At 39.7% G+C, this 24,512-nt stretch overlaps 1 protein-coding gene across 1 annotated transcript in view; it reads left to right on the forward strand.

The window, feature by feature from the left end:
* The window catches only part of GCLC (glutamate-cysteine ligase catalytic subunit), a 37,127-nt gene that overhangs the window by 8,086 nt on the left and 4,529 nt on the right, over window positions 1-24,512 (forward strand). The window contains exons 2-15 of the mRNA XM_082302917.1: window positions 6,163-6,275; window positions 7,088-7,270; window positions 9,841-9,954; window positions 10,702-10,760; window positions 10,852-10,988; window positions 16,582-16,656; window positions 17,514-17,630; window positions 18,449-18,587; window positions 19,120-19,232; window positions 19,914-20,006; window positions 20,754-20,858; window positions 22,913-22,994; window positions 23,091-23,194; window positions 23,287-23,407. Coding sequence (XP_082159043.1) covers window positions 6,163-6,275; window positions 7,088-7,270; window positions 9,841-9,954; window positions 10,702-10,760; window positions 10,852-10,988; window positions 16,582-16,656; window positions 17,514-17,630; window positions 18,449-18,587; window positions 19,120-19,232; window positions 19,914-20,006; window positions 20,754-20,858; window positions 22,913-22,994; window positions 23,091-23,194; window positions 23,287-23,407 — 1,555 coding nt within the window. The remainder of the gene's footprint in view (window positions 1-6,162; window positions 6,276-7,087; window positions 7,271-9,840; window positions 9,955-10,701; window positions 10,761-10,851; window positions 10,989-16,581; window positions 16,657-17,513; window positions 17,631-18,448; window positions 18,588-19,119; window positions 19,233-19,913; window positions 20,007-20,753; window positions 20,859-22,912; window positions 22,995-23,090; window positions 23,195-23,286; window positions 23,408-24,512) is intronic.

Genomic DNA, 24,512 nt, shown 5'->3' on the forward strand with positions numbered 1-24,512 from the left:
TGAGTGTGGAAATGCCTTGCCTCATGCCAGTGCACAGTTTGGGGGCTTGCTGGCTAGAAAGAGGGTAACCAGCCTCTGTGGCACCTCCAGACTTGCTTTCCTTTGAAATTTGCTCCCTCAGGGGTTAGACTTACTGTAAGACAGTAAACCTTTAATTAAAGGTACATTACCAGCTGTTTAGTTCTGTGGCTCCATGTTTATCACAGCAGTGGTGAGAAGATAACTGCATCAAAAAAACTGACTTTGGGTATTATGCTTTACATCCGTCAGAAGTATTTCTACCTACAGAATAGAATCTGCTTTTTCCATCTAACACTGAAAACTTGTGGAAGAGGTTCTTCATTGAACAGTCAGATTATTAAAACTTTATTCTCCTCTAGACTGTCATTTAATGATAATGGTAGTTTAGTAATGCATTAACTGATGAATAAATATGTGGAAGAGCTATTGTTTTTTTCCATAAGTGAGCTTAATAACTAGTGAAAGGGGTATTTTCTGCTGTATACATAAGCATATGAGGCAAACTGCGTGAAAATACTTAAATGTTGGTAGTGGCTTTTGTTAACAGTAAATGATAGCCATGAGACTTCATTGGATGTTCAGGAAAAATTTTCAATTTCTCTTAAAGCTCCAGGCCTGAAGGAGGGTTCATGTGAGGAGACTGCTAAAAATTTCTTCAGGTACATGTGGCAATAGCTGTCCAGTGGAAGGAGAAAGAAGCTGTCATTAAGATTGTCCTTGAGAAACAGCACTGGTCCATGAGTCACCTATGATCTGATTTATTTAGAATCACAGAATAGTTGGTGTTGTAAGGGACCTTTGAAGATTATCGTGTCAACCTCCGTGCCATGGGCAAGGACATCTTCCATTATACCAGGTTGCTCAAAGCCCTATCCAAACTGGCCTTGAACACTTCCAGGGATGGGGCATCCACGTCTGAGATCAATGGTCAGGAGCGTGGTACAAGGCTAATGCAGGTACTGTTTTTCACATGTAGAAAGCATGCAGCAATGCTTTCTTCATTGCTTTTCTCTTAAAATAAGCTTCTCTTCAAATGATTCTTCTAAACTGTTTTTTTTCTATTATATAATCTTGGCACCTTACTTCTGAGCTTACAGAAGTCAGACTTTGTGCTTACTAGTGTTTTCATAGGCAGAAGTATCTCGTGGCAAACACTTTGAATGTTAAAAAGATTTTAATGTTTAATGCTACAGCAGAGGCTTTACTCTTAACTATTAAATAGGTTTTGTTCCCTGTGTAGTTAGCATGATGGTGTTAAACTGAGTGTGCAAGGACAGGTTTTCACATTGGGAAGCAGACCACTACCAGGGCAAGTATTTGGACGATGATATGATGTTGATATCCATGCATTAGAAAGATAAATTACTTGTTGGTAGAATTGCCATGTTAAGGTTTAGGGCTTGACACGCTTCAGTGATCTTAGGTCTAGGGAGAGAGGTTAGCAAAGCTTGGGGAGAAGGATGTACTACTGATAGTGGGCGCAAAGGACACAGAATTTACGGGCCACAAGGACATTTGGCAGAACTCCCAAGGTAAGTAAGAAAGTAACAAAGCCAACTCAGCAACTGTGCTGAGATCAGTTCCAACTGTGTAAAAGGTAATTCAGGCAGGGAGAGATTCCCACCACCATGGTCCACTGACTCAAGAAACCCACCCACTCAGGAGAAGTACTGAGCATGCACACTAATTAGGATGAGAAGCAAGAGAATTATTTAACCAACAGAAGCTAGAATTAATAAGAGAACTATGTAACTTGTAGTTAATCTAGTCAATTGCTAAAACGTATAAATGGTATAAAGCTTTGGTGACAGGGGAGCTAGCAGCCTTTTGTGGGTTATCACCAAGTTCCTTGCTTTGCACCAATTAGAATAAAGAAATATTCAGCCTTAAGCTGAAACATGGGTCTTTCAGATTAGACATTAGAAAAAAAATTTCACCATTAGGGTGGTCAGGCATTGGGATAGGTTACCCAGGGAGGTGGTAGTCGCCATCCCTGGAGGTGTTGAAGAGGAATCTGCGTCTTGCTCAGTGACATGGTTTAGTGATTTAGGAATTACGGTGGCAGTGGTGGGTTGACAGTTGGACTTGCTGATCCTAAAGGTCTCTCCCAACCTTGAAGATTCTATGATTAAATAGAAATACCTCATCTTGGTGTTGGCACTGCACCCAGGGCAGCAAGCCTGCCTTTGGGACAACAGTGTGGCGTGGGTGGCAGCTTCGGTCCACCTTGTTCCTTAGAATTATTAGTAATGGGTTGTTTCACTGATACCCCTTCATTTTTAAGAGGCATACTTTATGCAGAAATAATATGTGTAATTATGGTCAAATAACTCAGGCATTCAAACACAATTTCAGACATGCTTACCCATTTCCAGAGAGCTGTCATCTTTCATTTTGCCGCCAGACAAGTCAAGCACAACTGTTTGCCTTAATGAGTGGAGACTGGTTGTGGTTCTCCACAGTGAGAGGCTTCAAGGTCTCACTTGTATTTACAGAGGCGGTATCAAAGAATTTTCAAAAGCCTGAAATTTTCTTGGTAGCCAACTGTGAGAAAAGGTGATAGTAAGTGAAGTAACACCATTCTGGGTGCTGTTCTGCTAGCAAACTAATGGAGCATACTGCTTCTTGAGAAGATTCGGCAATGGAGTGGAGCGGAGCTGGCGTGGAAGTGCTCTGTAGATGAAGTTACATGTCAAGCCAGTAATTAAGAGGAAGGAGCCCACTAAAGAACAGTTTTTCCTTGTGTTGGCTCATGGGTACTTCTGTTATACTCCGAGTATTTGCTTTAACTAAGAATGTATTTGCTTTTTTAATGCATTTAACTGTGAACAATAATTTGTTTAGGCTTGCTCTGGGATGGGGGTGGGGTGTTGGATTTTCGGCTTTCTCTTTGCAACCTTGCTGGCCAAACTGTTGTTCCTTTGCCTGGTAAGGTACCACAGAACTTCTGTGAGCCAGGCAGACCCAGGGGTGGTCAGAGAGATTAGTCCACTGAGGTTGGGCAGAGCATGTCTGTCTGCAGGGAGAAGCTGGGAGGCCATGTCCTGTCGTCAGCAGCCTTGCAGCATGTGCCAGCCAGAAGACAGAGATGTGTAGGGTTTGCTGCACGATGAGAGCACTGACTGGAAGCATGGGTCCAAAGTGGCCACCTTCATTACCATGACAGGGCACATTGTCCTCACTGGCTCTAAGCAATTAGAGCAGCTAATGCTGCTGGTCAGCCATCTGCATCAGTAGTTTGATCTGATGTGTATTTTGCTTCTTGCTAAGGAGCCTAATTAAAATTTTAGAGAAAAGTGAACTCTAAAGAGCTCAGCAAAATAATGAATTATGGATGTTGGGTGAAGCCCCTCATATTTGGCCTTTGGACTAGAATCTCTGCCAGGCATGCTGATTCTCTCAGCTTGGCTGCGTTTCTCTGAACTTTGTTGTGGATAAAAAACATGTGAGAAGTCTGTGAATGATGACCTGAAGCTGAGTGTAAAAGTGTGTGAACTCTCAATTTGTTTCTTTCTTTGTAGCTGTAGGCTAAATCTTTTAATGAGCTGAAATTACATTCTTTAAGGATGCCCATTCAGTCAGTCCCTCTGTTGTCAAGATGCTCTGTGGGTTACACAGAACTGTTGGCAGTCATCTGAAGTTTTTTCTTTTCTCATTAAAATTAATGGCAGATCATGTGTGTGGTAAGCTTTGAAGATTTAGTCAATGTTTCTGGAGGCAAAAATAATAGTTGTTTCTAAAGCTGGAATGGATAAATGCAATATATTCTCTACTGTACGTGAAACATGAAGCACTTTGATTTCTTTGGGTTTGCCTTCTTGACTTAGTGTTTCTTTACATTTTAGGCTCTTTTTTTCTTTTTTTTTTTTTTTTTAACTTACAATTAGTTTGGTTTATAGAAAAGTACAGTCTTCTCACCACCAGCTCATTACAGCTACATTTGGAGAGGGATTTCTAGGAAAGGAGGCTAATCACAGTAGCATACTCACGTAAAGGTGGACAAGTGTTCAATTTTTGGTCCCTCAATAGCAGCTGCAGTTCCTGTACTCTCCTTTCTGTTACCCATTCCTACAGGCAATGTGGGGGGGGAGGCCAGGCATGTGTCCAGCTTGATGTCCTTTCTGTATCCATCTGTATGACTCACACCTGTGGACTTGCATACCCCCTCTAGATTAGGCCAGCTCCTAATGAGAATGATACTTTTACAAAGCAGGAGATGATGTTGAACATGGTAGGGAAACTTGAAGTCCCTTTTTCTTTCCAATAGTAGGGTCAAATGACACTGGAGAGACTGCTGCTGGGTAATAATGAAATCAGTGCTCGACTGTGTTCTGGTTACTATAGTCTCTAGTTATCTCAAGTAGATTATTGTGGCATAATACACACAATTGACAGAATATACTGTGCAAGAAAGTGCAATCTGCACAGAAACTAGAAATCATTATTTGTTCTCTAAGACGTTAAAATTTGATCTTAGAAAACATACAGTAAATGTGTATAATTGCTGGATGAGTCCTTCCAGAGTTTGTCTCTGATCAGATTCTGTAGAATTACAAACACTCTTGGATAACACTGCTTGTGATTTAATCACAAATCCCAACAGAGGATTGTATTTTTTGTCACAGTAGTAAGCAATAACTCTTCCATGGACACTGAAGCAGCCAAAGAACATGAAGATCACAAATCTACTTTACAGTGTGCTGTAAAATACAGCACAAGTTCCCTGTGTTTTGGCAAGCTGCTTTCCTATTTTCATCAGACTTCTGTACAAAATAGAAATTGCCATGAGTTGGTATGCTGCAACTTTAACATAAGCATCTTGTGTGAGTCTGAACTCCTGGGACTGGAGCAGTCACATTTGTTAAATACAGAGGGATGTGGCTCTAGACAGTGTTGGAAAATGAAACTGAGGAGCACAGTGCACCTCTGATACTCCTAGCTGTGAAATTGCAACCTGAATTTTTAACTATAAATTGATGTTTGGACTAGATGATTTTTGGAAGTCTTGGAGGCAGTGGTTTGAGAGCCTCCAACAAAAGGCACTGCCTGTAACTGCTGGTCCAACCAGGGTTTGAAAGCCCATCCTCTGGCAATGCATTTCCATGTGTGACTTCTGTTTCCACATGGTAGGCAACACATCGCACCTGGGAGCTGGTTTGTCTTTTACACTTCCCAGAGCATTGCTAAGCATCCTCTGACCTAGAGGTATTAGCAAATAGAGTGTATCCATAAGTATTGAAGGGCTATAAGCAGCTGTTAAGTTGCTGTGCTGGGTAGCACTCTGAAAGTCTTTATGGGAGCTTTGACAGCAGCAAGTGTGCAGGGAGATCAAGAAGTTTGAGATGAGGGTGTTCCAGGTTTGGCTGCTTTCAGATAATGTCTGTTGGAGGAACATATTCTCTAGTGCTGGGATGCAGCACTGCTGTCACGAGTAGCTTGTTGGATCTAGTGTGGGTTGCAGCCTGGAGTAGGGACAGGGGCGAGGAGGCAGAGCTGTGGGGGCAAGGTATGGTGCTGGGCAGGAGGGGAAGAAAATGTGGCACCAAAGCTGGATCAAGCAGCAGTGAAAACCACTGTGCTATGCCAAGAGCTGGAGTGTCATAATGAGAGGACTGATGCTGTCACCAACAGCTGTGGGTTTTCTGTGGTGAAAATGAGACACAGTGCTAGTCCGTAATAGCTGCCACAAGTGATGGGTGTAAATGGATGTCTTGTAGAATGACTTTTGGTGGTTTTGTTTGTCTGGGGTGTTTTTTTTTTTTGTCGGCAGCAGAGACTGGTGGGATGACAGTGAAATGTTTGTGGGTTGCATATAGCTTGCATGTATTAATTTTTTCTTGTCTAAAAATAATGTGAAGGCAAATACAAATTTAGGGGTTTTTTTGTGAAGTGTCTCCAATTAGAAATGGAGGGTAAGAAATTTCAAGACATTTTCATTCTTTATTCAAGATGAAATAAGCCTGCAGCCATCTTTGCTAGGATTGCTTACTGCATTCATAGTTAGTGATGTTTTTTAAACTTACATGAAGTTCAGTGTGATTTCTTTTTTTTCACTTGATGCTTAAAATTGTGTGCCAATGTGTTTGTGTCTGAACAAAACCTTACTGTTTAATTGTTTGTTTTGTTTTTATTATTTACAAGGTGGAATATATGTTGGTAAAATTTGACCATGAAAATAAGAAAGTGCGCTTGGTACTCTGTGGTGAAGAAGTTCTTCAAACACTGCAAGACAAGGGGGAGAAGGTAAACCCCAAGTGAGTAGCTGTTTCCAGTTTCTTTTTTTTTTATCCTCCTGTTATGGTACTGTGCAGAATTTTGTTAACCTGGCTTAACATTCAAGTTTGCTGTTGGTAAAACTGTAAACCACAGATACTGATATTTTCAGATAAATCTGGGGTTCAGGAAGTGAAAGATTTTGAGCAGACTTGCAGGCAGTCCATGCACTTTTTGTATTATGCTTTGAAATAAAGGAGGATGTAATGGTGAGCCCACAAAAGTTGCAGTGCGGGTACTTGTTTTGTCTTGCTCTGATTTTGTGTCTGTGTGTACACAGTAATCCATGTCCCATAAAATATACATGTGTGTGCACTTGCTCCCGTATCTCTTGACTACAGGAGCAAGTGAGGGCTGTATAGGGGAAGCCTCTTGTCTGTAGGAGCACTCTCCCATTTTTGGAAGAACTAGAAATGTAGATGTAAGAATGGCAGGGACGTTTTTCCCTATCCTCTCCTGTGGAAAAACAGCAGTGATCTGTATTTTCTGGTTCCAGTTAAAACCCCAAAAAACAAAGCTTGATACAGATGCTAAGGGTGACTGCAATTTTGGTGTAGGCAAATTCTGCTTATTGTACTACACAGCAGCGCTATTACTGCCAAACTACGCCTTGCTTTCTTTTCACCACTTCCTGATGGTGAGCTACATTGCAAGGTACATTGTGTTCCTCTGTCAAATATACAAGTATAGGAGATTTTTCTCGCAAGTGGTATTAATTTCTGAAATTCTCACAAATAATTAATGTTTTTTGAAGTTGCACAAATATCTAAATGTGGCTCTTCTTTCATCATAGTCACCCAACACTCTGGAGACCAGAATATGGTAGTTACATGATTGAAGGGACACCTGGACAGCCATATGGGGGAACCATGTCTGAATTCAACACTGTGCAAGACAACATGAGGAAAAGACGGCAAGAGGCTGCTTCTGTACTCAAAGAAAATGAGGCTGTTTGCACAGTGACGTCATTTCCAAGGTGAGATGGTTGTTGAAGTGTAATGCCGTGTTTCCTCTTCTCCTAACTGCGTATAGCTCAACTGTTTAATGAAATAGAGAAAAATATTATTTGATTAAAATAACTTTGGCTTGATGTTCCACTCATGTTTCCTAAAATTTTTCTTGCCATGAGACAAGCAAATAAGCATATTCTATATTTTTAGGTTGCTTCTAACCTGTGACGATTTTGTATTAGGAGAGACTACTGAATATTTGTAACATAAAGTGCTAAGTAGAGAGCAGTCCGCCTTCTTGAGTTGATGCAGAAAATTATATAGAAAAGGTTTCTCTTTACCTATTTTGCAAACTTTGATCTTTATAAGTAGCAGTTTTGCAAAACATGGCTAACCTGATCAATTTTTAATACTATTTTTTCACTAAATTAAATGCAAGCTTCTGGTAGGTTGGAGCACTTGGACTTAGTACTTCTATTATACAATACTCTACTTACTGAATCTAGAAAGGAGAGCATCTCTCCTGGGTGAATACCCTTAGAAAGGATAGATTTCATCCTTTTTATTGTTGTAAAGACGTTACTGAAGAAATTAAATTCAGGATGAACTTCATTATCTAGGAGAAACTGTATTTTGTGACATTCCTTTCAAGTATAATTCTAAGCAGAGGTGTATTACATTCATTCTAACTAGCCTGGTCAGTGAAGCAAATGAAGGTAATTATGCTTATAATGGTAAAAAAGTTTCTCTTCAGTAGAAGAGAAGCAGCTGGCCTTACTGGCTAGTTTCTTGTGTAATACAGAGTGCGATAGCCCAAATTTCTTGCTGAGAGGAGGAACAATACAAAATACGACTTAGCAGTAAAGGTGCCAAAATGTCTGCATAATGCCCCATGAATGCTGTTTTAAGAACACTCTGTTGACAAAATTTACTTTCACTTTATTAGTGGTACTAGATGTAATAAGAGCTTATTAAAGTGGTTAAGTAGTTCTCAGTGTATTACAGAATTGGGTTTTTTCCCCCTGCAACCTTACAACTACATTATGTCATTTAATAAATTTTACATACAAACATTTTGGATCCAGTCTTGCAGGGACTAAAGGGAGAAGAGTTCTTCATCACTTTGTAGATACAGATAAATACTTTTTACGTCACTGTAGGAGCGGTACATGGGACTTCAGTGAAAGCCAGTAAATCATGAAATGTAGTTTGTTTATTACTTAGGGGTCAATCCCTCAGAGATTGCTGTCCCTAGGGTAGCCTAATTTAGTTTATTATTTCTCCCTTTTGCTACCTTGCCGTTCAAGTCCCTGCTGGTGTGACTGGAGTCTGAGGTTATTTCTGAGGTTTCATGGGATTGAAGTTTTTTGCCACATTGTCTCTACAACAGCATGTACGTACACCTGTGTGCATCTGTGCATGTACACGTGTAATAATAAAATCTGTGCATTTGAAAAGACAAAAAAACTTGTTAGAGTGCAGACAGAAGAAAAGTAAAGAAGTAAGCTTATTCAAATTAAAACAACTCAGTTAAAAGTGAACTATTTGAAAATGCTTAAATATTTTAAAAATCTAGCTTAGATACTAAATGAGTGTCCCTAGTTCCTGAATTTGTGAATCCTCACTACTGGACCAGAAAATTGTTTTCTTTCTTGAGGACTGGAGGGCTGCAGTTCACAGTGTAGCATTTAGGTAAGTGATGAAGTTGGGTTTACAAGTTGTAGGACAACTTACACACTGAAACCAGGAAGAAGAAACAATATTGAAATACTGAAATTGTGTTGAGCATAAATAATGTTCTCGGAAATGTGAGTGTTTCCTGATGTTTTGAGTAGTTTGTAATTTTATCAGCTAACTTTTTGTAACCATCTAAATACTAGAGCCTCTCAAGATAACACAATCTTTCCCCTTTTTACTGTGCAACATGGAGAAACTAATCTGCTACTTTACCTCAACCTTGTCAAATGTTCCTTTGTCTCAGCTGTACTGAAAGCTTATTCTTGTTTCAGGTGACTCTGAAACTTAAAATGGAGTTTCCCGAGGGGGAGAGGTGTATCCTGATCAGCTTGCATATCTCTCAGCATTTTACACCTAATAGCTGCAATTTTTCTTTGCTTATGACATTCCCCTCACTGGGGTTTCCAGAGCTATAGAAGTGTTAAAAGACTTAGGATATGTGTACCACTTGAAACTACCACTAATTCTTACGGAGTTGGTTAAGTATGTATTTTAAAAGGGGTAGATTGTTAAGAGCAGAACTGGATAAATTACTTTGGCAGTTAACCTGTATCCTCTAGATAAACTTTAAAGCACAGAATGCAGCTGCGTGTCAGTATTAATAACAAGCACTAACACACTAGAATGTGTGTGTACCCCACACAGTACTGACGTTTCCTGCTTTAGACACTGAAAATGTCCATGTTTGCTGTCTAATGATAGACTAGTGGGGTTTCTTTAAAAAAAAAAGGCTGTGTTAACCACTGCAGAAGCTGGTTATTGGCTGGTTGTCTACTAGAATACTAATCTGATCATCCTTCCATTCTAGAATCACAGTCTGTTTTCATTACAGCTTGGATCTCATTGTTGTGTTACATAGGTTAGGGTGTCCTGGGTTTACACTGCCGGAATATAAGCCAACACCAGTAGAAGGAGGAGCTTCAAAATCCCTCTTTTTTCCAGATGAAGCCATCAATAAACATCCTAGATTTAGGTAAGAATATTTTTGTGAAGTTTGAGAAGTTGAGTATTTTTTCTGTGCCTGAATATCATAGACATACCTGCAAATTCTGTGCATTACTGGAATAGTAGCTAGTTGCTGCAGATATCACAAGGACTTGACTTGGACAGAAATGGTTGTGATGACCTGTATTTTCTTTTCAAAGTGTCTTAAGAAAATACACTGTTAAATTCAAGGAACTTTATGTAGTAGTTCACGCTATTATGGTGCAAAAAGTGTTGATTTTGCTACTGCAAACTGGTTTCCAGTTTGAAATCCTGTGCCTAAATGCTTCCATCACAGTTAATCCAGCTCTTGCTTAGGTGTGTCACAGTGACATCTCTGTATTCAGTAGCTTGGCCTAGTTACTCTGAAATGGACCATGTACTTCTCACTGTAAGGTGAGACTTTGGACTATGAAAATCATTCTGTTTAAAAACTAAGCATACCTTTTAACTTGCTCTTGTATTCTTCAGGTCCGTAGCCTTTTAATTCTGACTGTTTTATCAGCATAGTACTGTGAAGTCCATCAAAATAAGACTGACTTTACTGGAGAAAAATTCAGTGTTGTATATGTTACAGTCTATCTTAAAACTAGGAAAAGAAGCCTCCTGAAGGAAAATGCTCAAAATAAATAGAAAGTTGACATTCTGAAACCCTAAAAATTGTTGAGAAGGTAGCTGCAAAAATATTTGCATAAAGAGAAAATTTGATATAATTCAAAAAACTTTTCTTTTGTAGTACGCTGACCAGAAACATTCGACACCGAAGAGGAGAGAAGGTTGTGATAAATGTACCAAGTGAGTAAATTCAGTCTTATCTTTGTTCTTTTTCAAAATAATTGTTTAGTCTCATGCTCTGAGTTACTGAGTGCCTGTATTTTCCACACAGTATTTAAAGATAAGAACACGCCATCACCTTTTATTGAAACATTTCCTAATGATGATGGAGAAGCAGCAAAGGCAGCTAAGCCAGACTACATATATATGGATGCTATGGGTTTTGGAATGGGAAACTGTTGTCTCCAGGTAAAGTGCATCTGCTTTCAAGATGTTACTGCACATTGTCTTCTGTAAATGCTTCCCTTTTTAAGACTTGTCTTATGTCTACTTTCACCTTCATAGTTCAACTGATGCATTTTACATCGGTGTGGCAAAAGGGGAGATAAAAGAACAAATGGTATGTCTAGTATTCTAGTGTTCAAATCCAAGTATATTGGGGTTTTGTGGCCAGGTTTTGCTAGCAGAGGAGCTGAAGGGGTGGTTGCTGTGAGAAGGTGCTGGAAGCTTCTCCCATGTCCAACAGAGCCAATGCCAGCTGGCTCCAAGACAGACCCACTGCTGGCCGAGCCCACCAGTGACAGTGGTAGCACCTCTGAGATAAATACATTAAGAAAGAGGGGAAAAAACTGCACAGTGACGCTGCAAAGATAGGAGTGAGAATATGTGAGAGGAACAGCTCTGCAGGCACCAAGGTCAATGAAGAAGAAGGAGGAGGAGGTGTTCAAGGTGATGGAGCTGAGATTCCCCTGGAGCCTGCAGTTAAGATCATGGTGAGGCAGGAGACTGGCATTGGAGCAGAGATCCACCTGCAGCCTCTGGAGGACCCCACACCAAAGCAGGTAGATGTGTGAAGGATGCAGTACCTGTCACCCCATGGAGTACCCATGCTGGAGCACTCAGTTCCTGAAAGACTGAACCCTGTGGAAGGGACCCCAGCTGGAGCAGTTGATTAAGTGTAGCCCATGGGAAGGGCTGTTGTGGTTTAAACCCAGACAGCAAATAAGTACCGTGCCGTCACTCCCTCACACACACGTGCACCCCCTTGCCCCTGGTGGGATGGGGAGGCACATCGGAAATAGGTGAAACTTGTGGCTTGAGATAAAAACAGCTTAATAATTGAAATAAAATAAAATACAATAATAATGATAATGAAAATAAGAGAGGGGAGAATAAAACTCAAGAAGAAAGTGGTGCTCAGCCATACAGTTGCTCACAGTCTGCTGACAAATGCTCAGCCTGTCCCCAAGCAGCAATCAGCCTTTCCCAACCAACTCCCCCAGTTTATGTACTGAGCATGATGCCATATAGTGTGGGATATCCCTTTGGCCAATTCAGGTCCCAGCTGTGCTCCCTCCTGGCTTCTTGTGCACCTGCTCACTGGCAGAGCATGGGAAACTGAGAAGTCCTTAATTTAGAGTAAGCCCTGCTCAGCAAGAACTAAAACATCAGTGTGTTATCAACATTATTCTCATAGTGAATCCAAAACACAGCACTGTACCCAGTCACTAGGAACAAAATTAATAATCCCAGCTGACGCCAGGACAAAGACTCATGTTGGAGCAGTGAACATGTTCATTGGAGGACTGTCTGGGGGGGGGGAGGAGCAGCAGAGACAATGTGTGATGAACTGACCACGGCCCCCATTTGTCATTCTCTTGCATGGCTGGGAGGGGAGGAAGTAGAGAATTCAGGAGTGAAGTGGATTTTAAGATTTCGTTTTTATTTCTCATTATTCTGTTCTGATTTGACTCATGATAAAGTCAGTTAATTTCCCCAAGTTAAGCCTGTTTTGCCTGTGAGAATAACTGGTGAGTGATCTTCACCCCACAAAGTCGGGTCAGTGTTGATCTTCTGGAGGGTAGGAATGCTCTGCAGAGGGACCTGGACAGGCTGGAACAATGGGCCAAGGCCAATTACATGAGGTTCAATAAGACCAAGTGCTGGGTCCTGCACTTTGGTCACCGCAAGCCCATGCAGTACTACAGTCTAGGGGCAGAGTCGCTGGAAGGCTGCCTAGTGGAAAAGGACCTAGGGATGCTGGTTGACATCCAGCTGATCATAAACCAGCATGTGGCCAAGAAGGCCAATGTCATCCTGGCCGGTATCTGCAGTAGTGTGGCCAGCAGGACCAGGGCAGTGATTGTCCCCCTGTACTCAGCATTGGTGAGGCCACACCTCAAGTCCTGTGTCCAGGTCTGGGCCCCTCACTACAAGAAAGACATTGAGGGGCTAGAGTGAGTCCAGGAAAGAGCAATGGGGCTGGTGAAGGGTCTGGAGCACAAGGGTCTGTGAGGAGCAGCTGAGGGAGCTGCGAGTGTTTAGCCTGGAGAAAGGGAGGCTCAGGGGAGACCTTATCCCTCTCTACAACTGCCTGAAAGGAGGGTGTAGCCCAGTGGGGGTTGGCCTCTTCTCTCAGGCAACCAGTGCCAGGACAAGAGGAAATGGCCTCAAGCTGTGCCAAGGGAGGTTCAGGTTGGACATCAAGAAGAAATTCTTCACAGAAGCGGTGAATTAGATAATGGAATGGACTGCCCAGGGAGGTGTTGGAATCACTGTACCTGGAGGTGTTTAAGGAAATACTGGATGTGCACTCAGTGCCATGGTCTAGTTGACAAGGTGGGGTTCAGTCATAGGCTGGACTCTGTGATCTCAGAGGTCTTTTCCAACCTAATTGATTCTGTGATCTCTCCCTGACCTTACCTTGATCCTGAGCCTTCTGTTACATTTTCTCTTCCCTGTCCAGCAAAGGAGGGAAACGATAAAGTGGCTTAGTGGATATCTGGCATCCAGCCAGGGTCAGTCCAACACACCAGGTTTATTTGCTTGCATTATGTTTATTTTCTGCTAATATTCAAATGTAATTGGATGACTTGCTGAGAGGGTTTCTTGAACTGGTCAAACCACATTTGATCAAGCACCTGCTCCTGAAACTCCAGTACTTTTCAAGCGTGAAAGGTCATCTTCCAGTTTGGTCATCTTTCAGGCATTACCAAAGGACACTGGAGATGGAAATTGAGCAGTCTTGTAGGAATGGAAGAGGTTTTGTAGTTACTGATTTGGGGTGTTTTCCTCCTTCTGCACCCTTAGAACTGCGAAAGCAAGAGGTTGTGGGATTATTTTTAAAAATAAGTAGCTTTCTGCTTTTGTATAATTTAATTTCATTTACAAACATCATGACCTCCTGTATAAATTTTCTCATTCTTAAATATTTGTATATATCTGCTAAAGAGTTGTCTTCTCACTGCTTGTACCGCAAACCTACCAGATCCATGAGGGTAGTTGTCTTCTCTAACTGTGTGCTGGGAGATGTTTTTGATTCTGTTTTCTCCCATTTGAACATGCCCACTTTTTATTGGTTTTAGTTATTTGCCTGAGTATTCCTGTCTTACAGTATCTTCCTTTTAAATCCAGGTGCTGAATATTAAGAGTGCTTTAATCCTTTCATTTTCTGTTTGTTTTAAATGTTTCTCTGATGTTGGGCACTGACTAACACCTTAGGTAATCATGGTGTATTTGTCTCTTGATAAAATATGCCTGTTGCCACTGCAGTCTTGGAAGCAGAGCTAGGAAGAGGCTAGTGTTAACTCTCTATGGAATTAAAGGAAATTCTCCAAGCTCTTCTTGTTTCATAGCAGGGGCAGAAAACCTCATGAAAAGCACTCCGTTTGAGCTTGAGAAACTACAAAAGCTGTATAAATAAAAGTTCTTGACAGCTGCTACATACAGTTTCTGTCACTAGGGCAAATCAGGGAGAATCTGATGAGATAGTAAGGTGTACATAATACTCTATGGTTTTACAAGGTGTTAGTTTGGCATGGTTTGTTTTATGCCATCTCTCATTTAAGACCAATAAAAGAAATCCAGCCTTATTCAGTCATTGTATGAACTTTAAGAACGTTATTAAATTCCTTTTTAGCGGAGTACTATTTTACTATTACATTACCATTACATACTGTTAGATTTTTTTATTACGTTCTGGTAATCAGTGGCCAAATTCAAATTCAGTAGTCCTGTTATCATCAAAGGGAGAATGAAAACAGGGCAGGCAGCTGCTTCTGTATCAACTGATAATTCCTGATAACTGACTAGAAGAAAACATGTATTGCCCACCTATTTTTGTAAGGTAGTTTGTAGTATATATACTTCCTTTTGTGTTTGGGGGGTAGTCTTGTTGGTTTGGTTTTTGTTCCTGTTTTTCTTACTGCACACCAAGCTACAACTTGGTTTGATGCATTTCCAGGGTTAAAAATAATGTCCTGATGAGCTTGGGCTAGGATGGCCTGCACTGGCAGTGCCTGTAGCCCTCCTGGAGAAGACAGCCAGGCTCTTTTCGTCTGTAATGGGACATTTGCCTAGAAACCATGTTGAATCTCAGATTTAATGTGGTTTGGAATAAACATAAAAGGGAAGGGAAGGCAAATATCACTGTCTGGGGAAAGAGTGTAGGTTTCCTGTCAACCCACCCCCACTTCAAGGCTGGCTCCCTAGTGCTGAATGTCCAAAATTAGTGATGAGAAATCATACTTAGCTGCTTCTCTGCAAGATAATTAAATAATCTTGTCTTTTCAACAACTGTGTTTTTTGTTTGTTTGCTTGGTTTTCTCTCTGAAAAAAACAAGCCACTTGAAGGATAGACACAGAAGGAATATTTTCTCCACAGCAGAACTGTTTTCTAATCTGGGATGTTTTAATGAATATTGGCTGAAGAATTAAAAAGACGAAACAAACACAAACAAATCCCGTATTTTCCCTATACCACCATCATCAACACCCCCCAAAAAAATCCATCTGCTCACTGAGGTACCAGTGAACTCAGGAGTTTTGGAGGGATTTGTTGGTTGTTTTTTTTTTTTTTTTGTCTTACTTGAGGTGCAGTTTGGTTTAGTGGCAAGCTGAGAATAACATTTGTGTTTTGTGGTACTCTCTAATTCTTATCCTTGGAAGAGGAAAGCCTGTGTACAACTGGCATTCAGGACAGCAAGCAGAAATGCTGATATAGAGCTGAAGCCTGTTGTATAACATTATGACAGTGGTACAGAGGTACATTCCCATCTAAGTTTTCCTCTGATCTGTGAGTACGTAAACTGCTAAGACAAAGGGAGTTTTAAGACTGATCCCTCTCTGCATTATTTAAATTCATAAAGTGTTGGTTTGCAAGGCCCAGAGGATAAGATCTGCTACTAGAAATATGTCTTCTGTTTGATGCTGTTCTGAGTGAATTTCACAAAAATACTACTTTTCTGCAAATATTTCTTTTCTATTTTTTTGCTGAGTTCTGGCCGCTAATGCAGAAAAAGCTGGACTTTTTTTTTTTTTAATGAAAGTTACAGTAGATACACAGATATTCTTTTTTTTTCCACAGTTTTTCAGGACCAAAGGCATCTTGAAATATTCTTTAAAACAGGATTAGCGTCACATAAAACAAATGTTAAATCTACAATAGTGTCTGACTGTTGTTCTAAGTAAGTAGGTTCCTGGCTTATTTCCTGAAGGTGCATTACTCACCCATGTGTATTCTAGATGTTAACTCGGTTTTCTTTGATTCTGGCAAGTGTTTGTATATTTAGCCTCACCATGGAAGCATTATGGTCCGAAATCTTTTAATGAACATGGAAATGGCATGGAAAGAAGCTTGTAATATAAATGCTACTGGTAGGTGGGGCAGAAATGTGTCCAAGACTTAGGGTGAAAACCCACACAAAACCAACCAACCAGCTAAAAAACCCTAAAGCTTTTAGTATATAAATAATTATATTATATACTTGATTTTAAATGTAGGAAGACTGTGCTTCTTGTATGATTATAGAAATTGTGATAGCAATTGTACATCTTCCAACAGGTAACATTTCAGGCTTGCAGCATTTCTGAAGCAAGGTATCTCTATGATCAGCTAGCTACAATTTGTCCCATTGTGGTAAGTAATGGACGTCTGTCAGATGAACTCTTCCTTAGTGGCAAAACCACTGTATGTAAAAACAACAATATCCAAATTGCAAGCTCACAAATTGGGTACTCTGGGAGAAGATGCTTTCAAGAGTTGTGTTAACTATTTAATGTGCAGATGACACCACAAAACAGATGATATCTGTTCCTTCTTGGCCCTTGTGTCTATTTCTTCTCCTCCGCTCTCACTCCCACATGCATGAGACTCTTGTTAAATAGTTTCAGAAATAGATTTGGGCAGTTTTTCATGAAAACAAGTCAAGCTTGCTCCTTAAAACAATTTTTGATTTTTCAACTCTGGTGTTATAGAGGGTTTCAGCTTAAGTTGTGTAAATCTGTCCCTTTTATAAGCATGTTGTCGTAAACAGCTGCTTATAACGGGAGTTACAAAAATAAGGTATCTGTCTGGTCTGGATGATGAGTAGATCCTGCCCTAAGTGAGGTACATTCCAGCTGTGTTCCTAAGGTGTTTGGCCAAACAAAAATAAACCAAATAAAATGATTGCCAGGTGAACTGTATGAGCAGAATACTTGCTGATTTGTGTCAGAAATGCTACTGCCAGTATCATTTTTGTGTTCCTTAAATGCTGATCTGTAGAGGTAAAACATTTGGGGAGTGTCAGATGCCACTTCAGGAATGGTAACCCTTCACCCAGGCATTTTTTGGAGGGAGCAGTTGAGATATTTCTGGCTTTGGCTGTATGTTAAACTGAAGTATATATACTTCAGTCCCTTCTGGACCAGCATGTTCCCTTTCCAGTGGGGTTGTATTTTGCTTTTGGTTCCTTGGCCTGTCCTTTGTTTTGATATCGGGCTGTTTCATTGTAGATGGCGTTGAGCGCTGCATCTCCATTCTACAGAGGCTACGTGTCTGACATTGACTGTCGCTGGGGAGTGATCTCTGCTTCCGTGGATGATCGAACGCGGGAGGAGAGAGGGCTAGAGGTAAGTCATGGTACCTAGTAGGTGTCTGGGGTTTTTCAGGCAAAAAAGTTAAATCTCCTTTAGTATGAAATTCTGCTTGTGCTCATCAGAATCACTAACCAGGGAATGTGATGGTCTCTGTGGTAAATACAGGAGAGATGGTGTAAACACTCACCTTGGTTGGACGGTGTGTTAACAGATACATATTTTTAATTAGGTGTGGAATCCCAGTCTTCCACAGCTGGCTGAAAAGGGTCCCCTGTGATGAAACTTTCCAATTTGTGCTTGAGCCTAAAAGGCAAAAATTGCACTAAATTAAATAGCAGGTGCTGCTGAGTAGAATAAACTAGAACTATATGAAGAGAGCCAGGTGTCAGAACTTGAAGAGTTTCTCTAAGCAGGAATTTTCATTCAAGGCACTTAAAAACTTACATAAAATAAATAATTTTTTTAATTTACTTGAAAGAATTCTTGAACTACATATTTTAAGGGCAGCTCTAACAGTGTGCACATAGTGAAACTGTTGGTATGTGTTTAATGCTTTCCAGGTGCTTGGGGTAATGGTATATTACATCAGGAAAACGTTTCCACTGCTAGAGAATTCTAGTCAATGTGTGATGACTGATTTTTTGCTCAGATACATACATCTGCAAACAAAATAGTCGTAATTCCAGAATCACTTTATATTGAGCCTATTTAAGACTCGTGCTTTTAATAATTTTAATTGAGGCTGTAGGGTTTTTTAAATAGGATTATAATTCTCAAAGTGTCATTAGTGAGCAAAACTTAGGTAACATTGTTAACAAGCTGTTAAAATATTGTATTCTTAAATTATATAGCCACTGAAGAACAACCATTATAGAATCAGTAAATCCAGATATGATTCCATAGACAGTTATCTATCTGAATGTGGTGAGAAATACAATGACATTGATTTGACAATAGACAAAGATATCTACGAGCACCTAATAAAGGAAGGTAAGTGTTTGCTTCATTATGAGCAGGTTAAGAATTATGTTTGCAGTGTGTGGGATATTTTATGTTTATGTTCTTGTTTGTTGCAAGCATTGTGCAGCCCTCAGAGTGACTTCTACCCAGGAAGTATCTGTGTAGAGTGGTCTTAAGAGTTTTTTAAAAAGGATTCGTTTGTAACAGAAACTGTCCCTAATGCATCAAACTGAGTTTCTCAAGCTGGAATTAAGGTTTTATTTTTATGGAGAGAGCAGAACTGCTGTAGGAAACATGGCACAGAATGCATCAGGAAACAGGAAGAATGGCAGCCACACCAATATTCAGCTGCCATTTCCAAACAAGAACCTGTTTATTTTTGGGTTTTTTTCTCTTTTTAATCATTACCTTCCTTCCTGAAGTCATCATTTAAACTTTAACAGGATGTGGTGGGTTGAGGTAGCATTGCAGTGTTAGATATTTTCAGTCTTGTAAAAAAAAATCATTTCTTAGAACCTATTTTGATATGTGTGAATTGTTTGTTTGAATTTTCATTTTATAGGTATTGACCATCTTTTGGCACAGCATATTGCACACTTGTTCATTCGAGACCCATTGACTTTGTTTGAGGAGAAAATACATCTAGATGATGCAAATGAATCCGACCATTTTGAGGTTACGTTTGATTTAGAGGAATTTAATAAACATATATATATATATGATTGGTTATTTTTATAATGCTACTTAATTGGAAGATGGTTGTATTAGCTAAGAATTTTTTCATTGATTTTTCACTTCAACTAGTTCTTTAGCATATGACTGCAGTTATAAGCACATTCATTTATTCATTTTATCTTTTATTTAGAAGGTGATGGCTTATAGTTTAAACCAAATAAAATATGAAGAGCCTAAATTATAGCTATGTATATAAATGTTAAGGGGAACTGTTAGTTTTTAAGGCTTCCTAAAAACTGGTTTGTATTTTATTTATGTAGAAAGCTCCCTTTTACAGCTTTATGAGATAATAGCTATGGTCATATTAGGCCTTTTTAGTTTGGGATGTGTCAGCCCCTCATGAAAAAATAAAGTCAGCTGCATGTTAGTCCCTTAGTGTCTTGTACATAATACTCAACAAAAATAGCATGAGTAAGTACAACATATTTGTTCCTAGGATGGGTAGTTAATTGTACTGTAGGCTTTAGGAAGTTATGGCACTTACTTTGGAACCACTTCTCTAGCCTGATGCACTGTTCCAAGGAAAATACTAGGACTCTAGTTATCTGCTTATTTTTCTTTGACTGTATTATAGAATGATGTGTATCTTGATTGTGACAGATTATTTCATGTGCTTTGCAGAATATTCAGTCTACAAACTGGCAGACAATGAGGTTTAAGCCACCACCTCCAAATTCAGATATTGGATGGAGAGTGGAATTCAGACCTATGGAGGTAAGGAAGACATCAATATGTACAAGAGCACATTTCCTTTTAAGTGGAAAAGTACCAGGCATTCTGCCATCCAGTATCAAACTCCTATTACTTGTGCTGTGTTTTCTTCCCTTTGATTCGCTAGATGCAAGTGAAGTGGACAGCAGTATTTAATCAGACATGGACTGTGGGAATGTAACTGACAGGAGAATTCACTGCAGCACAGCAACGCATGCTAATGGATTTGGGGTGATGGGGAAAGGAATTAGGCTTGTATTAAAGCAGCAGTAAACAAAGCCCCATTTAGCTTCTAGAGACTGTATTTTTCCAGTACATTTCCTGGTACTGAACAATTCCACTGTCAGAGTTTTGTTTCTTTCAGAAGTGCTTTTATTCTATAGCTGTCTGTTTCTAAGCGCTCTGAATTTAATCCTTTTAGAGTGGAAATTTAAAAGCTACTATACTTCTGTAATTAGACAGAGAGCCTGAAGGTGCAGGTTATTAGATAGTCTTTAGAAACACAAGTGTGCTTTGGCATCAAATTGCAGGGTTGATTGAGTTTGTTGAAGCGTGTGCGTGCACTGTGCGCTGGAAGTCACTGCTGGTGATTGCGTGTGTGCATCAGCCCTCGGCGAGTGCAGTGTGTGTGGACACAAGTACCAACATGAACATCCGAGTCAAACTGTTCAAGGCTGTCCTTGCTGTTTGACTACTTGCATGAGTGTGTTCCCACTAAAGTAATTGAATCTCTAATCCTTTCATGTCTAGGTCCAGTTAACAGACTTTGAAAACTCTGCATATGTTGTGTTTGTGGTATTGCTAACCAGAGTGATTCTGTCATATAAACTGGATTTTCTCATTCCTTTGTCCAAGGTAAGTATGGAAGATCAGATCTATTAGAGCTAAATGTAAAGGATTTGCATCAAGTCTGACTTTGATCCCCTGCAAGCTAGGAAATAATTTGTGCACTTACAGAACAGTCATTTTTATCTTTCAGTCAGTTTTCATCTATACTGGTAGTTTGAATTGCAACTCTACAGTGTTAAACAAATATTTTACTGCTGTCTCATGAAATTAAACACAGACAAATGCTGTGGGAATTTCTGTGATGCCTAGCAGTGTCTGCAGAAATGTTGTGAAATACCACTGTCACAGGCTGCTTGGAGGCTGGGAAAGGGCATGTTTCCCCCATTTTACGTGCAGGGGGGAAATAACCTGTGGAGGTCAAAATAAATGCTTCAGACTTACCTTAGCATGGATATTGCCTGCATCTCATGCTTTAACTCTGTGTTTTGTTTGTATCTGGTGGAGAGGGAAAGGAGGAGCTCAGCATGCTTAGTGTTACACAGTATTTGAGTGGAAACAAATACTGCTGGTTCTGGACACAACTGTGACTTGCCTTTAGACAGAAGAGCCGTGCAAAATGTACTTTCTCCTTAATCTTGCCCTCACAATTGCTGAACTGTTTTGTGTGAAATTGTCCTTGTGTGTCCTCTTTCTGAGGCACTTGACCAAAAAATGTCTTTTTAGATAGAAACTCTTGCAATGTTATAGGTAACTTTGAAAAAGATATCGTAGGGCAGAAAGCTTTTGACGCTATGCTGGAAAATCCATAGTATCCCGTGGCTTTTCATAGAGTTTTTTAATTAAAATGGAGAAAAATACTGAAGTCATAAATTTAGAGTAATCATACCATGCATTTGGTACGACTCCCTGAAGTCAGGGAGTTCAGACTTCATAAATAATGCAGCAATTTAGCACTTAGATTACATAATTACATTGTTATTTGAGTGTCTCAAAAGCACAAAATTTTTAACTACCAGTTAAGAGTGAATAAGAGATCAGGTGCTGAAAGAACCTGAACAGAATCATAGGGCTGGGGGGTTTAAAATTGCTTGAGCTTGCCAAGCAATTTGGCAGGTAATGCAACACAGAATTGCACAACCATTGGTAAGCCTGCCTCTTTCAAGTAAAATAATAGGGGGTTATGGGGCTAATCTCACACTAATCTTGGCTGTCTGATTGAATGAGGTTGAACGCTTGTCAGCTGGGACTGGAGTTCTTTCAAACTTTCAAGACAGCCTGTTGTGTAAATAGGTTTCATAATGTAAAATGAATTGAAAACAAAGCTTTGAAAGGTAAGAAGTGAAGCTTTTGCATAGTCTTTAATTAAAGGTCAGACAAAGAATTCAGCAAATCATATCTCTTTTTCTGAAGACAATATGGTAAAGCTAATGCCCAAAAGCTGTATGATGTTAATTCCCTGAGAAAAGACCAACCACAGAACTTGGACAAAATCTTCCATCCAGAAGGATAGAGCAATGCTTATGTCATTTGCAGAGCATATGTACTTTGTACTTTGCAGGACTTTGGAGAGGCCTGAAATTTAGAACTTCTTTGATAGCAATCTAAGTTGAAATATCTAACAGATGTTTGGGAATGGAATAGATACAATTCCCATGCAAAGTTACTTGAATGCTGTTTCTGAAAGTTTGTTTAATACAGTGATAATTCTTCTAAAGACAGTGATGATTTTGTTAATAAAAGCAGCAAACTATGGCTAGGGAAATTGAAATTTTCTTCTTCCGTACTTATTTAAATTGCATCTAAATATGCAAAGAAGTAATCATAAGTGTTCCTGTGTTTTCATCCAAACTTAAATTAGCATAGCATGTTCTAATATGATACTGTTACCTATTCTGCTGGAGACCCAGTTTCATTAAATGTCATCTATTCATGGGTTTGTCCTGGACACTTAAGATGAAATAAAACTTACCTTCATAGCTTGACCTTGTGTGATGAAATAGTAAGAAGTATAGTATAGTAAGAAATACAGATGTTTCAACTTGTGAAACCCAAATGTGACAGTTTGGTAGAATCCTACTTTTTAAAAACGTCATAGATCTCTAAAGTACTTTTTTTGCCAGGTGGATGAAAACATGAAGGTGGCCCAGAAAAGAGATGCTGTCCGACAGGGAATGTTTTACTTCAGAAAAGATATATGCAAAGGTATCACATCAAGTAATCTGACTAACACTGTTGTGGATGTTTAGAGCATGTCTTGCCTTTTAACCATTTTTTCCTTTCCCTTTGTCACACATGAAGGTGGAAATGCTGTTGTGGATGGATGTGGCTCTGCACAGAATGGGACAGGCACCGACACAGAAGAGTACACCTTAATGAGCATTGATACAATTATCAATGGGAAGGTCATAGCCTCTTCTACCCGGAACACATTCTATTCTACCCTCCCAGAAACCAGACTGAGTGTGTTTTATGCTGATTCTGTTCTCTTACACAGGAAGGAGTCTTTCCTGGTTTGATCCCAATTTTGAATTCCTATCTTGAAAACATGGAAGTGGATGTGGACACAAGATGCACCATCCTAAACTATCTGAAGCTAATAAAAAAGAGAGCCTCTGGTATGTTTGACATTTTTGGACATTGACTTTCTTGGCCTTTTTCTACTTTCAGTTGGATAAAACTGACAGCAGCTGTGGATGTCTCGTTAGCTGTTCAATCATTAGAGTAAAGGATTGGAGTGTGTCCTCTGGCTTAAATCTTGTCCTGTCTATTTTTGATTTTTAATGTTTAGTGATCCATTTTAGAACTTAAATTAGGAGTAACTGATAGCGTAACAATCATGGTTTAGAGAGTAGTATATACCCAGTCCTTGATGGTGCTTTTCAACGTGATTTACTGCTGCTTTCACCATTTACTGCTGCTTTTGCCACTGTATTGTCCACTTCGTAGTAGTTTAAACATACACTAGTCCACTTTGCCCTGTCACTTGAGTCTTGTGAGAGTATTTGAGGTTGGGTCTTATAGCTTGCCTGGTATTACTGGTGTGACTCCAAAGCTGGCTGCTCCAAAGCAGTCATAAGTCTAAACTCAGATCTGCTAGACCATGGGACCTAGGCTTTAGCTCACTGATGAGAAGGTCCTTCCACATGTAGCAGAACTTCTTCAAGGCAGAGCAGACCCTTTCACTGGCTTCCCACGTTGCAATGTTTTTCAGGAAAGGTGTATAATGACTGTTTATGTTTCTTCTTAAAATGCAACCATATAGTGAATAAAAGATGCAAGCTAAACTTAATTCAGAACTGTGTGCTTAGCTCAGCCTGCAGCAACTTCTTAACTTTTTCTGTGTAAACCCCCTGTATACCTGCACTAATGTAAATTTAGTTAGATGGTTAATTTTAGCCTCATAAGTCAAGGCTTTTTTTTTTCTTCCCCTCCCCCAGTTCTAAACTAAAGTGTTGCATTCCTTTTTAATTCTTGAAAATTGCTGTAGAATCTTTTAGGTAAAGACCTTTCTAAAGCTGAGGTGGAAATCGGAATTGTGTCTTATCTGGTAATTCACTACTTTAGCAGTACTTCAGAGTGGTAACATGTTTTTAAATGTTCCCTTGTCTGTTGGGTTTTTTTTCCCTTCAGAGAAAGCTGTTGAAAAAACAAGGAATGCATAAGTCTAGCATAGTCTTTTTCCTAAGGCCTAGTGACCTGGGTCGAACCCCAGCTGCAGGT

The sequence above is a fragment of the Coloeus monedula genome (assembly GCF_965178545.1).
Source record: "Coloeus monedula genome assembly, chromosome: 2".
Lineage (NCBI taxonomy): Eukaryota > Metazoa > Chordata > Aves > Passeriformes > Corvidae > Coloeus > Coloeus monedula.